The sequence below is a fragment of the Actinia tenebrosa genome, unplaced genomic scaffold (assembly GCF_029948245.1).
Source record: "Actinia tenebrosa isolate PJP-AT-01 unplaced genomic scaffold, QUT_ActTen_1.0 PGA_scaffold15__27_contigs__length_11533743, whole genome shotgun sequence".
Classification (NCBI taxonomy): Eukaryota; Metazoa; Cnidaria; class Anthozoa; order Actiniaria; family Actiniidae; genus Actinia; species Actinia tenebrosa.
In genome coordinates this window covers 10,613,374-10,628,231 of record NW_028292575.1, presented here as the reverse complement: position 1 = coordinate 10,628,231, position 14,858 = coordinate 10,613,374, and the positions used below count along the sequence as shown (strand labels likewise).

General features: G+C 38.2%; 2 protein-coding genes across 3 annotated transcripts; one reads left to right on the top strand and one right to left on the bottom strand.

The window, feature by feature from the left end:
- Positions 1–144: 144 nt before the first annotated feature.
- LOC116290121 (E3 ubiquitin-protein ligase TRIM23) lies at positions 145–4,425 on the top strand. The gene is made up of 8 exons (XM_031697109.2): positions 145–308; positions 813–1,348; positions 1,828–1,976; positions 2,531–2,808; positions 2,907–3,159; positions 3,389–3,499; positions 3,637–3,761; positions 3,912–4,425. The coding sequence occupies exons 1-8, from the start codon at positions 243–245 to the stop codon at positions 4,080–4,082; spliced, it is 1,689 nt and encodes a 562-aa protein (XP_031552969.2). The 5' UTR covers positions 145–242; the 3' UTR covers positions 4,083–4,425.
- A 107-nt stretch (positions 4,426–4,532) lies between these two features.
- LOC116290120 (ferric reductase 1) lies at positions 4,533–14,436 on the bottom strand. Of its 2 annotated transcripts, XM_089030259.1 has the most exons (20): positions 14,301–14,436; positions 13,951–13,985; positions 13,536–13,712; positions 13,069–13,155; positions 12,912–12,970; positions 12,239–12,327; positions 11,158–11,270; positions 10,617–10,793; positions 9,759–9,845; positions 9,050–9,108; positions 8,816–8,904; positions 8,169–8,276; positions 7,633–7,748; positions 7,240–7,326; positions 7,070–7,167; positions 6,914–6,972; positions 6,340–6,569; positions 5,865–5,945; positions 5,344–5,455; positions 4,533–5,223 (listed from the first exon to the last, which is right to left on the bottom strand). In XM_089030259.1, the coding sequence occupies exons 1-19, from the start codon at positions 14,326–14,328 to the stop codon at positions 5,360–5,362; spliced, it is 1,875 nt and encodes a 624-aa protein (XP_088886385.1). In that variant the 5' UTR covers positions 14,329–14,436; the 3' UTR covers positions 4,533–5,223; positions 5,344–5,359. The 2 variants fall into 2 exon arrangements, with proteins under 2 accessions (XP_088886385.1, XP_088886386.1); XM_089030260.1 differs by lacking the exon at positions 5,865–5,945.
- Positions 14,437–14,858: the final 422 nt, after the last annotated feature.

The following is a 14,858-nucleotide window of genomic DNA, read 5'->3' as shown; positions in this document are numbered from 1 at the left end:
CCTGCTACTTTTGAACACAGATGTTTATCCTCTTAATATATGCGCATAAACAGTCTGAGCATCTATTTAAACACAACACAACTGTACACTATTGTTTACATTGCGGGCACAGGCTGAGCTTCCAACAAAAAACCTAACAAAAGAGCATAATTTTTCATATTTATTTTCACTCGATTAGTATTTCTAGATTTCTCTAATGAATATGATTTTATATTGATCTTTGTGTAGTTGGTAATTGAGGTATGAGTGAGGAAATGGCATCGAGAATGGATGATTCTGTAGCTGCCTCTAAATCTCGTCCATCAAATGTGAGTAAGCTTGTACAATGTTTACATTTTATTAGATTTTTAAAAAATTTTATAGTAAATTTAGATCATTAATTCGTTACTTTATCTGTCAAATGTCTTATTGATATTGTAATCCAATCGATATTTGACTTGATTGCTTCATATATTACTTGAATTCGACTGAAAAATATTTCGGTTTGGGTGGACAACATAGACATGTTTTACGATGTTTTACCACGTTTAGCGAGATAATCTACTTGTGACGAAGATGAATTCGTTTTATCATATAATAAACACGTATGACAAGTGATTAACGTCGTTTTATTATGTCGGTTTTTTGTAATTTTGTATTCCTTGAGCTTTTAGATGAAGAAAATACTGCAATGTGAAGACAGAACTTTGTGTTCTGTAGAAATTTAAATTAAATATGAAGTGAACTTGGCCTGCGGTTGAATTGATATAATTTGCAAAAATATTCGGATAAGGGATAGATGATTCTTGATATTTCTGCATTTGTTCCACCAGGTTTTGGAATGCAGAGTTTGTGAAGACATTTTCCAACTCCAAGGAGATAAAGTTCCAAGGCTTCTTATCTGTGGCCACACCGTTTGTCATGACTGTCTCACACGACTGCCTGTCCATGGACGGACATTACAGTGTCCATTTGACAGACAGGCTACTGTACTAAGTGACTCTGGTGTATGGGGACTTAAGAAGAATTTCGCTTTAATCGAGCTGTTGGAAAAGTTACAAGTATCAACTGCTCCATCAAAGGTGTCTGAGGAGGAACTGAAGGATGGCTGTGTCAGGTGTGATGAGAACGAGGATCACAGAGCAAGTGTTTATTGTACTGTGTGTCGTACAGATCTATGCTCGTTGTGTTCAGAGAGTATTCATTCTACCAAGACATTAACAAGACACAAAAGAATACCATTATCAGAGAAACCAAGGGAGAAACCCAAATGCCCTCTTCATTCTACTCATGTTATTGAGTTCACATGTCTGGAAGAGGATTGCAGAGAGAGTTCTTTGATGTGCTTTGTTTGCAAAGATTATGGAAGGTAAAATATCAAAACCACTTCATGAGCAAGCACTCATAATTATTTAGCCATATGCCGACTCGTATTTGCTATTCGTATGGAAGTCAAAAATAGCATGAATTAAGCTATAATAAATATTTATGTGCATGTTCTGATGATACATCGTTTAAATATAAAGTCCCACTGCCGTACGTATAGCAAATACGAGTCGGCGTACAGCTACCGTACGAATAGCCACTGACAATTATTTATCTTTAACTATTATAAAAAAGTCAGCAAGAGGGACAAACTCAAACGTCTCTAATGGGCTACCTGTGGTTAAGGACTCAAAATTTAATGTCACAGGGTTCCCAATCAAAGAGTTGGGTCAGTAGTTTGTGCATTTGTGGCTATACCAGAAGGAGGCCATTTTAGATAATCGGGTTCCCTGTGGTAAACAAACTATCCAATCACAATGCTTGGTTAAATCATGTGATTATTATGTGACATTGTTGTGACAGGCACCAGAATCACAAGCATGCATTACTGGAGACAGAAGCAGAGAACATGAGGTCGTCAGTCACTAATGCTATTCAGCATGTCAGGACATTTACAACTGAAGTCACCGAAGCATCCAAGAAGCTTGCTTCAGTAATTGAAACCATTGAAGGTATATGTACTTGATCTTAATAAAGCATTAAACAGGTTATGATGATGATGAGGTTGATATAGGCAGAAATAATGGTGATGATAGCAGTGTTGATGATGATGGTGATGATGGATGGTGGTGTTGGTGATGATGGTGATGGCAATGATGATGATCATGCTACAGCTGATGTTGGTGGTGGTGAATGTGCTTATGGTGGTGATGAGGATGATGATACAGCTGATGATAATGATGGTGTTGGTGATGATGATGATGCTACAGCTGATGATAATGATGGTGTTGGTGATGATGATGATGAGGATGATGCTACAGCTGATGATAATGATGGTGGTGGGGGTGTTGGTGATGATGATGATGATGATCATGCTGCAGCTGATGATGATGATGGTGATGGATATTGATGGATGGATTATGTTAATGATAGCATTGAATCATGGGAATGAACTAGGTGATGGATGTTGATGGTTTATGATGGTGATGATGATGAATGATAACAATTATAACAGGTTGTGATTACTATAGTGTTTATTGTATGACATGCATTATAAAATCATTAGGAGGTGCTGTTATACAAGAAAACGACCAAGGAACTCTGGTCCAACAGCACAATCAAGGCACAGCAGAAGAAGCTCGAGCAAGGGTACGGTCATTCTTTGATGATCTGCGTGAAACAGTCAACCGACAAGAAGAAGCAGGACTGGCCGTTGTAGACAACTACGTCAGAGAGAAGCTCTTCTCTTTACGTCAACAGCAGGAAGACATGGCTGTGTTAATAGCTCAAGTGAACTCAGTTTGCTTAGAATGTGAAAAATCTCTGCAGAGAACCGACGCAGAGGCAAGTACAATACGCTATGTTGGTGTGTTAAGTTCTTGTTCATTTTCTCTTCCGACTTTCCTTAGCTAAAATATTTGTTCTTCGATTTTATTTTGTAGGTCATTCAAGCTCGAAATAACGTCCACAATCTACTAGAAACTGTCCAAGAGCAACAACAACAGTTCATCGACATCGCGCAGCTATGTAACGCAGATTCTGGGATACCTGTGGCCTTTACGAAGGACAACAGGGTTCATATCGGTCCAAAGATGGAAATGAGAGCTGTAGCTCTTGGACTGGATGGAGCAGGGAAAACATCGATATTATTTAAGCTAAAACAAGATGAGTTTGTGTCGCCCATAACTACTATTGGTAAGGATTACACATTTGATTGAGTGGACTGACTTTAACCTTTGGCTTACGTGATGTAACATTTTGCTTGACAAATGTGAGGTAACTTGAATGAGTGACGTTACATTGACTTACGCGACTTGACATTTGATTGATTGGGCCGAGTTTTTGACCAGGTGACTTTTGAATCGACCAGTATGACATGATAATCCTTCCCCAACTTTTCTTATCCTGCATTTTATGTATTTAGGATTCAATGTCGAGTCGGTAGAACACAAAAGTCTTAAGTTCACTATTTGGGATGTCGGAGGCTTACAGAAACTGCGTCCATTGTGGAGGCATTATTACCTGAATACACAAGGTATGTATCACAACTCACTTCTCATGTGATAAATGCGCGCAGTACGACTGCTGTGCCGTGCTCGTAACTTTGCCATATCCAAGCATTCTGATTGGATGACCATTGGATTGTTTCCTTTAACTGTTTCTCCTTTTCAGCGGTGATCTTCGTGATTGACAGCAGCAACGTGGAGCGGTTATCAGAGTCTCAAGATGAACTGTCCAAACTGATGGCAGAAAAACGCCTACGAGATGCGCTGTTACTGATCCTGGCCAACAAACAGGTGAGCTGAATCCTTCATCAAACCATTACATAACCCTGGCAAAAAGATTTCATCACATGCTGCCTTAGTAGCTTTTGCTTTAAAAAAATGGTGCTACCAACTATGATTTTTTAAAATATTTTGTTTATCTACGCATTTTTCATGTTTCAGGACCTGCCTTCATCCCTGAGTGTCGAAGTTCTTACAGAACGACTCTCTTTACACAAAATATGCTGCGGTCGAAGCTGGACCATCATGCCTTGCAGCGCGCATTCGTTAAGTGGATTGCACGAAGGATTAGATTGGTTGGCAAGACAGATGATGGCGGAGTTTGCGCAGTAAGCTCATTTGGTTGACATGGCAACAGATGTTCAAGTTTGTACAGTAGATTGAAATGGTTGACATGGCAACCGATGTCGAATTTGCGCAGATCAAAATGGTTGGCATAGCAACTGATGGCTGATTTTGCGCAGTAGATCGAAATGATTGACGTGGTAATTGATGGCCGAGTTTGTACAGTAGGGTGAATCGATGTTAATTTAATGACTTTGCTCAAGCTATGCCCCAGACAAGCTTGTAGAAACTGTATGTATGACTTGTTAGTAATGCGGTTTTGTTTTTGATTTTTGTTGTAATAGGTTGTAATTTATTCAAATAAATAAATAGAGTATTTTGCCTCATGGGACTGACGATAAATGATTTGTTGCTTTAACATAATCCACACAAGTTTAAATCATTTTTCAAACAACCATTCCCTTCAGGATTGACTCAGTGAAACCTACCACCAACCTGTTAATAGTAATAGTAATTTTATTTCTATAGAATTTCAATCTTTTTCATTATTCATCATCCTATAAATTCACAAGTCTATTATTTATTGGACTCAGTCATATACTTGATATAATAAACTACGTTTCCTCATGATCTATAAACCACAATATACGTTATACATGTCAGTGCGCGCACTCCTAAGTAAAATAGTCGTTCAAAGAGATCTTTCTAGCCTGCGTCACATCCGGAATTTTCTTCGTATTTAGAGAGCTATTCCTACGAAGAAAATTCCGGATATGACACAGGCTAAGATCTTTCGGACGGTTAGTAGTTTCTAAGCTCTAAAAAACAGTTCTAGTGAATAACGAAGTGGTAGTAGCTGGGTCCCCTGTATAATGTCAGGTATCTGTCAGTTGCTATAGCTACCATATCGGTTGAATGCCGTTAGAATTGTGATGCGTCTCTTGTTACATCAACCAATAATGGCAGCCATTTTTCTGTTTGAGACTATGATGAGAAATCCCCTATGAGAAACAACAAACCACTAAACTTACAGATACAATGCGAGAGTTGAACGAACTTTTCTTTGAGTGTTCTTGACAGCTACCAAAAAGCTAGTTCATATTTAGTCTACGTTGTCAGGCCAGTTACAATCGGAGGTCTGCGTCACATCAATCAGTCTGTCATTACCTAGTTCACTAACCGGTTTGATCTGTTTCGTTAAAAGATAAAAATAAAAAGTTCAGTAAAAATCGAAAAAGGATGATGATAATGGAAATAGGGAGGACGGAGAAAGGAAGAGAGGTATGAAAAAATGACAGCGGATTTATACCTTTTTCAGTAGCACATTAAGAAGTACCAATGTCGATGACGAAAGCCAAACAGCAAACAAAGGCCAACACGATGATAAACATGTACACAACATTACGAATAACCTCTGCACGCTGTCAAATAAAAGAAAAACAATATAAAAGATATAACTTGGCTTGGAAAAACATAAGATACTGACTTACAGCACGTATACGGTACGACATGCCGTAACATTGAAATGGCTTCCCATAAGAATATTTATCGTATGAGTGAGAGTCATACGGTACTGACTTACTTCATCCATGCTTCATCCAATCAAAACGTGTAGTTACTCCTATACGATACGATATGGCTACATTACATGAATTTGCTGTATCGATTCACTCTCAAAAGAAAACTGTTCTTACTAATACAGTTACAAAGTGAGAAAAGATTACAGTTATGGGTTAAAGTTACGAAGATTATAACAGTTGCCTGGCTATAATAAGCGCGATGAATACCAGGTCAGGCATGATAACTGATGAAATGTTTATTTTCACCAACCTCGGTTTTAGTTGCATCTTCAACGGCAGCAGCAGCAGGTGTTGGTTTGTTGTCATGGAGATCAACATCACCACTGCCTTCCTAATAATCACAAGCTCGAATTGTTGTTATGATATCTCAGTATTGGGGTTAGTGAAGTTGGATTAATCTTTACACCCTTTCTTCTTGTCACCGCTATCCTTAACTCACAATATTCTTATTATTGAATAATTAGGAAACACGTGCGCGCGCTGTGTGCGGTAATAAAGCACGCGGGGATTGGCAGAACACGGGAGAAGTTTTATGGAGCAGAGTACGTAGCAAGAAAAACTTTCTTTCATAAAAATTAGAGTAGCCGTTTTATTTATAGTATTAGTATTATTAATAAAATCAGTTGTATAATATTATTAGCATTAGCGTCTTTATCTAGATTGGGTACGTTGCCATGGTAATCTATGTAAAGGTCATCATTGCCATAGTAACCCCGTTAACTAACCTTGGTTTGTGCCGTGTCCTCTGATGTCGGGGAGGGTATTTCCATGCCAACATTGTCCTGAGGATCAACATTTACCGTGAACGGAGCGAGCAACGGTTTCTTGTTTCGGAACAAGAAGACTTCGTACAGGATGACGGTGAGGAGGAAGAAGACGAAGAAGACTGACAGGATAGCGAAGCCTTGTGTCTTCAGTTTGTCCAGCATACTCACTCCCAGGAAACAGTTGATCACTGGTAATGTAAGTTTGCGTTAGTTTGTAACGGATGTCACGCGTCTTGTGTGACAGTTGAGTAGCATGATGGTCCTTGCTGGGAGGGAGCAAAGGGAAGGGAAGGAAAGGAAAATGAAAGGAAAGCATGGAAAGAAAGGAAAAAGGAAAAAAAACAGGAAAGAAATTGAATAAGATTAAAGGAAAAAGAGATAGGAAAAGGAACGATAGGAGAGAAAAGGAAGAAAACAAAAGAAAAGGAGAAAAATGGGAAATAATGGGAAAAAAAGGCAGAGAAAGGCAAAGGAGTGGGGGAAATGAAAAGAAAGAAATGCAGTAAAAACTAAAATGTTTTTAGATACTTACCTGCCAGACCAAGCCCACACAATGCAAGGAATCGATGAGCCCAGGTGAACATAAAACGCCTGGAAAGACATGAAAGATACATAAAGTAACATTGAACAATCAAAAGACACAATAAAACATGATGACAGTTAACGAGTGTTGTAGAAAAAGACTTACGACTCGGCATGAGGTCCAGGACGAAAAAATGCAAGGCACGGCTGAGCAACAGAAATAGCAATGATAAAGATTCCAATGACAGCATGCCAACCTGCACTCTAGATCAGAAAAGATGACAAAAAATAAGCATGAAACGACAACCATAAAGAGAGAAGAACTATCCTACGTACCTCTGACCAGCCTCCCACATGGACAAATATGATGATCGCACTGATGATTGTCAACAAGACTGCCATTAACATACACCCACGATGAATCTAAAATCAGTTAACAGATGATAACATCAGTACACTGGACACTACCTAGTTAGAACACAGGGAGCCCAAGGGGAGAAATTGTGATCATAGCTAGTGGGAACACAGGTATTCCAAGCACTGGAATGCTGTTCTTCATCTTACAGCCATAAACTCAGCCCCATGTACTGCAATCATTTTTACTAATTGTAGTTATGATTCAGTTTTCTCATACATGATCGACAGACATTTTATTTTTGCCCTTCATCATGCGGAATGAAAAAGGAACAAAAGAAAGAAAAGAAGGAAAAAATGAAAAAACAAACTTACCTGGAACCACAAACTATCGTTAAGCACTCTCTTTTCTCCCCAGGATTGTCTCATGTAGCGAGCAGTAAACATTCCAATCACACCAAAACCAATCCATGCCATGAACATCAAACATGCTGAAAGAACACAGACAAGCATCACACAGCTACAAGATCTAGTTAAGAAGTATCCCTGCTTTCCCCCTCTAGTGATATTCAGCTATTTCCAAAAAGGTCAAAGGTAGGGATGGAGATAGGTAATAAGCGATAGGCGACAATGAAGGGATAAGAGGTCATAGGAGTTGGGTAATTCCAAGATTCAAGAATAGCTCGAATGACTGGTATTTCTTATTTTTCTTGTCAATAACACAGATGTTATTGTTGAGATATTTAGTGTTGTTTGTAGACAAAACTATCTTAAACAACTTGGTTATTCGTGTTTAGATGCATGCCGACTGTGCCTTTCGGTCATGCAATTGCCAATCACATCGATCACCATTCTCTGTCACCCCTTCGACATCTTTTGAAATAGCTATAAATCTGCATTCTATTCCTTACCATGAGTTATTAACAACACATAATCCATTCCTTGTACTTCCAGCGTCAATGATACATTAACCATGCGATAAGACCTGTCCTTCCAGTCATGTACTTCGATATCATTATCTATTGATAATACATTCAAAAAATTAATCCAAATGTATTGAGCTGGTAAAAACCTAAACCTATAGTTAGAAGATATTACATCAACTAAATAGACCCGTTTCGAATTCCAAATTACTGCTGTGTTTCTTGATTACAGACTCATTTGCACAGGGTTAGCCTCGTATCAGTGTAAAAATATTCACAAATACCAACAGTAAAGTAAAGAGTGCACAACTTCAACAATACGAACACTTGGAAACTTGACGGACCTTGACTGGCACACGTGAATATTCTGTACAAACTCGAGGCTAACCCTGTGCAAATAAGTCTGTAATCAAGAAACACAGCGGTAATTTGGAATTCAATACGGGTCTATAGGAGTTTGTCAAGTACAGGTGACCTGGAGGGAGGTAAGCCAGAGAACTCATAGAGAACCAACAACTCTACTCTACACATGTGACGCTAGGAAGCATGAAAACTACAACCACAGCAGTAAACCCTTGCTTCAACAATTACATATATGGTAAATAAAATACTGAACTGTCTTTTTAAAATCTGACCTTTCACTTTTCCCCTTGCAAATATCAAGTACAGCTTGTCATGCAGGTTGTATTTCATGTACTCTGTAGGCGCTTTAAGTCTTTTGAAGCTAATTACATAATACATTGAATATGTTGAGTTGAATAGGAGTGTAGGGCGATCCATGGTGAAGTAATAATACTCAAGGGAATGATGTGGACTGGTATGGTATGGGAAAAGATTACAGTCAAAGCAAACTGCATGGTCTATCATACCTGCATTTTATAATCCCATCTGAATAAACAACTGCAATAGGCTGAACTCCTTTGGGAGTCTGAAAAATAGAACAAACATTGAAAATAATGAATTAAATGAATATCCTGTTATTATTGACTAACAGAGGCAATTTTATTTCTATATTAAATCTTAACTATGATGTATTTTATGAATTTATAATAATCAAGAACTGTGATTAAAAACATAAATGGACAATTTGTGGAAGCATTTTTGATTGGTTAGTAGAAACTATCTGAGTGCAGTTATGAATGGGAAACCATCCGAGTATCAGACAGGGAAGCCATTTACATGCTGGTAGGAAGCCATTTAAGTGACGGAAAGGAAGACACCAGAAGAGGAGGCCAAGAAAGTGATACAGCCATTCTCATTCACACGCACCGCTCTAGCGATTGTTTCTGTTGCGACAAAGAAGCCTCTGGTGGAAGTCAATCAAGGTGTTTCCATGACATTCTATAGGCATGTGCCCTTATAGATTTGTGTTTTCCGACAATGTTATGGAAATGCCTTGTCATTGATGTCCACCAAAACCTTCTTCATTGCAACAGAAAAATTGCTAGAGGGCGCGTGTAATTGAGAATGGCTGTAAAGTGGTGGAATAGGAAGCCACTTGGATGCCTGGAGTAAAGCCATTCAGACAAGTGTTTGAAATGGATTGAAAGCTATTCAGGCATAAAAAGGAATGCTTACTGGTCTAGTTTCTTTTGGTTTGTTGTGACCATGCACTGAATAGTGACCTATTGAACCCTTGTAGCATATCACACTATCAGTGCCACTCTGAAATCAGACAATAGTTTTATGATTCAGCACCAATGAAATATCCACTTTTGTTTCTTTCCAATATGCATTCATTATTATAGTTGGATATTTTCCAATATACCCTCCACAGACCCTCCCCACCCCTTGGAAATACCAATCCCCCTCCATGGGGGAGGTATGGATATTTTCTTGTACTACACAACATACCCTCCTCAGAAACTCCCCACCCCTTGGAAATACCAATCCCCCTCCATGGGGGAGGTATGTATATTTTCTTGTACTACACAATATACCCTCCACAGACCCTCCCCACCCCTTGGAAATACCAATCCCTCTCCATGGGGGAGGTATGTATATTTTCTTGTACTACACAATATACCCTCCTCAGACCCTCCCCACCCCTTGGAAATACCAATCCCCCTCCATGGGGGAGGTATGTATATTTTCTTGTACTACACAATATACCCTCCTCAGACCCTCCCCACCCCTTGGAAATACCAATCCCCCTCCATGGGGGAGGTATGTATATTTTCTTGTACTACACAATATACCCTCCTCAGACCCTCCCCACCCCTTGGAAATACCAATACCCCTCCATGGGGGAGGTATGTATATTTTCTTGTACTACACAATATACCCTCCTCAGACCCTCCCCACCCCTTGGAAATACCAATACCCCTCCATGGGGTACTAAATAATATACCTTCCTCAGACTTTCCCTACCCCTTGGATAATATTTCTAATGATGGGACTACACAAATGGATAATATACTCTCCAAGATACTTTACCATAGCAGGATCCCTGTTGAATCCTAAAGCAACATATTGACTCTTTGCACTCATTGCAAATGTCACACCATCTCCATCTGGCTTATACGTGACAAGATAGTCACAATCTCTTGATGATTTGCAGCTTTCAGGGAATGCAACACAACCCTTGGTCTTTGGGCACCCTGTCTTATCAACCTTGAAATGAAAAATAGACCTTATTTTAAAACAGGGCAGTGGCAGGGGTGGGGGGGGGGGGGGGGGGGGGGGAGGGAGGGGGGTCTTCAGTTTAATTCCAGACATCATGGGAGAAGTCAAGTATATTTGATCTCTTGAGGGTTTTACTCCAGGTTCTCTGGTTTTCCTTCCCTCAACAAAACCCTAACAGGATAAATTCCATTTTTGAGCTGTGCCCTAGAGATCAGCCTAGAGGTTGTTTCAGGATTTGATCTATGAGTTACCTGTGCACACCACAACTTGGACTACCCCAAATGTTCCTTTAGGGTTTTAAAAAATTTAAATTTAACATTGAATTTGAAGATTTAGTTCAAATAATACGTACGGTTACTGTTACTTTTGATCCTACTTTGTCCTTGTCTTCAACAGTGAATGGTAAAGATACATTGTACTTGCGAAAGGACCTGTCACTCCAGTGATGTTTGGTAATATTTCCATCTATAAATACAACGGTACAATAAAAACTATAAAACCTATCATATGTTTACACCTAACTGCAGGAACTTGTCATATAAAAATATAAAATAACAAAACAACAAATAGAAGTTATTTTTTTGATCAAAACAAGAGTAAATATTTCAGGTTTAAAGGTAAAGACTGACATTTTTTATATTAACCTTATCAGTATGTACTAAAACAGCTACTTTCATCAATTTAGGGGGCTTTAGAATCAAAATATTAAAAATTATTTATAACATTTCCTATTTTTTTATTTTTATATGACAATATTCTCATAATTACTTGTACATACAAGGGAGCACGGCAGAATGATTTCTCTCTTTTTTTAGCATGTTTTTAATTGATATCGCTTTCGTACATTTCAGCCGCCATCTTGGAAATTAAACGATAACCACTGGTAAATAAACATGCGGGCACTCCTATCTCCCCAATTGAGCAACACTTACAACGCTTCGTGTGCTGCTCATCCCACGTCCCTTCGGGACTCTATCGGGGAGATACTTGAGTGCCCGCATGCATATTTACCATCGGTTATCGTTTGAAATTCCCAAGATGGCGGCCAAAATGTACGAAAGCGATATCGATTAAAAACGCGCTTAAAATAGAGAGAAATCATTCTGCTGTCCTCCCTTGGTACATACAGTTATCATATAACAAGAATATAAAGTAAACTACATCTATCCTATAAATCAGGTCATGGCATCCACCCCTACCCTTCCATCTCTATTCTTCACTTGTTGTGTTCAAAAATACTGGTTCGCAAAACAACTGGCAACAACAACATTGTCTAATTTTTACCAATTACAGTGCTGTTTAATGTCTAAAATTGCATTATCAAGTTATCAGTCTGGCACTAAAGCCTATAGATATTCATCAGACATAGATATTGCATTTAATAATGAAAAAATAATATTAAAATATATCAAATTGTTTACGATTAATGGTACCTTGAACTTTGCCTCCTGCAAAAAGCAAGTAGAGCTTGTCATGCAAGTCGTACTTCATGGGTAATGAAGGCACTTTTAGTCTCTTAAAACTGGAATATAGTAAACAATATGTATGTGAAGAATATGATCTGCACTACCTCAATGCATAATAGAACAACATGTGCAGCATCTGATAATAAACATAGATTTAAATAAAGGCCATCCATTGACAATATCTGGCCATGATTGGAACATGTCTGGTCAAATATTTGTAACGTAAATCCAAAAATCAGGTATGACCAAGCCAAAAACTAATTTGGCCAATATTCAGGACTGGTGCAGGTTAACTGACCTATATACAGGGTTTTTGTTCAACAACTACTAGAATACACTAATAGAATATAAGTAAAAATATGCAGGTGATTATAGAAAATCTCATGCCCTGATTGGTCAAGAAACTCACACTATCACACGATAATTAATCACCTCAAGTGAAAATCCAAAATGGCGGCCAGCCGCTTTGTTGCTGTTACTGGAAAAAATGCCCTTCATCTTCTTTTTTTTCTTTTTTTGAAAGAATCAACTGTGTATTTATACTATATATTATTTGCCTCGCATCTTGGTAAATATTCTCCGATAATCACTTCGCCTTCGGCAAATAATTGTTAAATAATAATCAGCACATAATTGATACCTGCATTTAATTACTCCATCTTCATATACAGTTGCGATTGGTTTGACACCAGTAGGAACCTACAAAATATATGCATATGATTATTAATTATAATATAGCTAAAAGTATTTGATTTATGAGTTTTTTATTAGTCTTTTAAGCTCTGCATTATACTTACAGGGACTGTCTTATCTGGTTTTCTGTGACCAAATAATGAATAATGGTTGATGCTTGATTTAAAGCACACCACACTATCACCACCGCTCTGAAACAAAATACATAAGGAATTTTAACCTTAGAAATATTAAAGCACAAAATCTAATAATAAAATAACAATAGTAAATTGCCCTTGTTATCCAGGGGGGGGGGGGGGGGCCTATATTCGCTATACGGATACGTGCCACCAAACAGGGTATGGTTTTCAGCGATTCTACTCTGGAACAGGGTATATAATATTGCCCTCCCTCTGGGACAGGGTATATGAAATCACGCTCTCTCCTATCTGGAACAGGGTATCTATTTTCACAATACAGGAACTGGGTATGGTTTTCAGCGATCTTGCTCTGGAACAGGGTAACCAATTGCTTTCTTGCCAAATAAGGGAAGCAAGAGAAAATACTAAGTATTGGAAAATGCAGATCTTACCATAGCTGGGTCTTTATTGAAGCCAAGGGCCACATATTCATACTTTGCACTCATATTAAAGTTGACACCATCTTTGTCAGGTACATAAGTGACAAGGTATTTGCAGTCTTTAGAAAATGTACAGCTCTCAGGAAATGAAAAACAGCCTTTTGATTTTGGACAACCTTCTTTGCTTACCTTGTAAAAAATAGAGTGTTTTTAATGAATTATTAAATCATTCCAGGTTATTAATGATAAATATTTAAATGGGTTAACAAAAAATCTTTCACATGTAAATCACTATTGTAAACCAATTTACATGTATGTGTGAGTGTAAATGACAAACAAATATGTATAAGCTTATATTTTTGTTTATTTGGCAATATTGTCAAACTTCATACAGTACGCAAATCAAAAGGGTGACAAGTAGACATACCTCCAAGGGTGAAGCCATTCCAATCAAGCAAAAGGCTGTTATGAAAAAATGCGACAGAAAATCATAAAAATATTGAATGAATATTTTATAGATACAGAAGTACCATTTATGATTAATTGATTAACCTCGAAGTTTGTGTTAACTCGAAAAGTTGATTGATACAACAACAACAAAATACTGGTAATTAATCATTTTCCAAGGGTTAGAGAACGTACACCTCGTTCATTAAAGAGATATCGATCTTTGACTAGTTCACGTCAAGGAAGGAAGCTCTTCCTGCCTCCAAAACACCCTGACCACAGCACCTTAGCCTTACAATCACATCCCTTATGCATTTATACTACACTTACCAAGCAGAAAGGCAAAATAAAATTGCATACTGAAGGGAAAAAGAAGGAAGACTCCACCAAGATATTAATACAACTTAACTAATTCTTCGAAGCCCAGCGTCTTCTGCGAATTTTATATAGATTCCTGCAACACATCACGGACTCTTTACGAATTACTTCCGAAAGAGAGACGATGAAACTTCGGAAACTCTTCGGACAAAGTCAATTCAAAAATAATTATTCAACCTATAAGTATAACTGAAAATTACTAAATTCATCTTAGTCTATTTGAGGTATTGATAAGGATAGAATAAGCCGTTTATCTTCGTCTGTTCAGAACGGATTATCCGAAAATCTCCCGAGCTATATTCAGTTCTCGGCCTCTGAGCACTCGGCACAGCCCCTTACCTCTAATCCATGGTCGTTCATGATTGTATAGCCAAAGCAAGCCCGTAAGGATGCGTTGCATTACCAAATAAGGTAGTTTTGTATAAATACAGAAGCAGTCTCTTGGTCTTAGACGAGGGAGAAGGGGTTGTGGGAAGACGAGGTGGATCCGGACCGCAGTTCACCCACCTC

Bases quoted from the DNA above. Each gene is read 5' to 3' on its own strand.
- LOC116290121 (XM_031697109.2), top strand. From the start codon at position 243: ATGAGTGAGGAAATGGCATCGAGAATGGATGATTCTGTAGCTGCCTCT. The intron at 309-812 runs GTGAGTAAGCTT...TTGTTCCACCAG, and splicing joins CTAAATCTCGTCCATCAAAT to GTTTTGGAATGCAGAGTTTG. The intron at 3,160-3,388 runs GTAAGGATTACA...TTATGTATTTAG, and splicing joins GTCGCCCATAACTACTATTG to GATTCAATGTCGAGTCGGTA.
- LOC116290120 (XM_089030259.1), bottom strand. From the start codon at position 14,328: ATGCAATTTTATTTTGCCTTTCTGCTTG. The intron at 11,271-12,238 runs GTACCATTAATC...TTGTATTTATAG, and splicing joins TGCAGGAGGCAAAGTTCAAG to ATGGAAATATTACCAAACAT. The intron at 10,794-11,157 runs GTACGTATTATT...TTTCATTTCAAG, and splicing joins GATCAAAAGTAACAGTAACC to GTTGATAAGACAGGGTGCCC.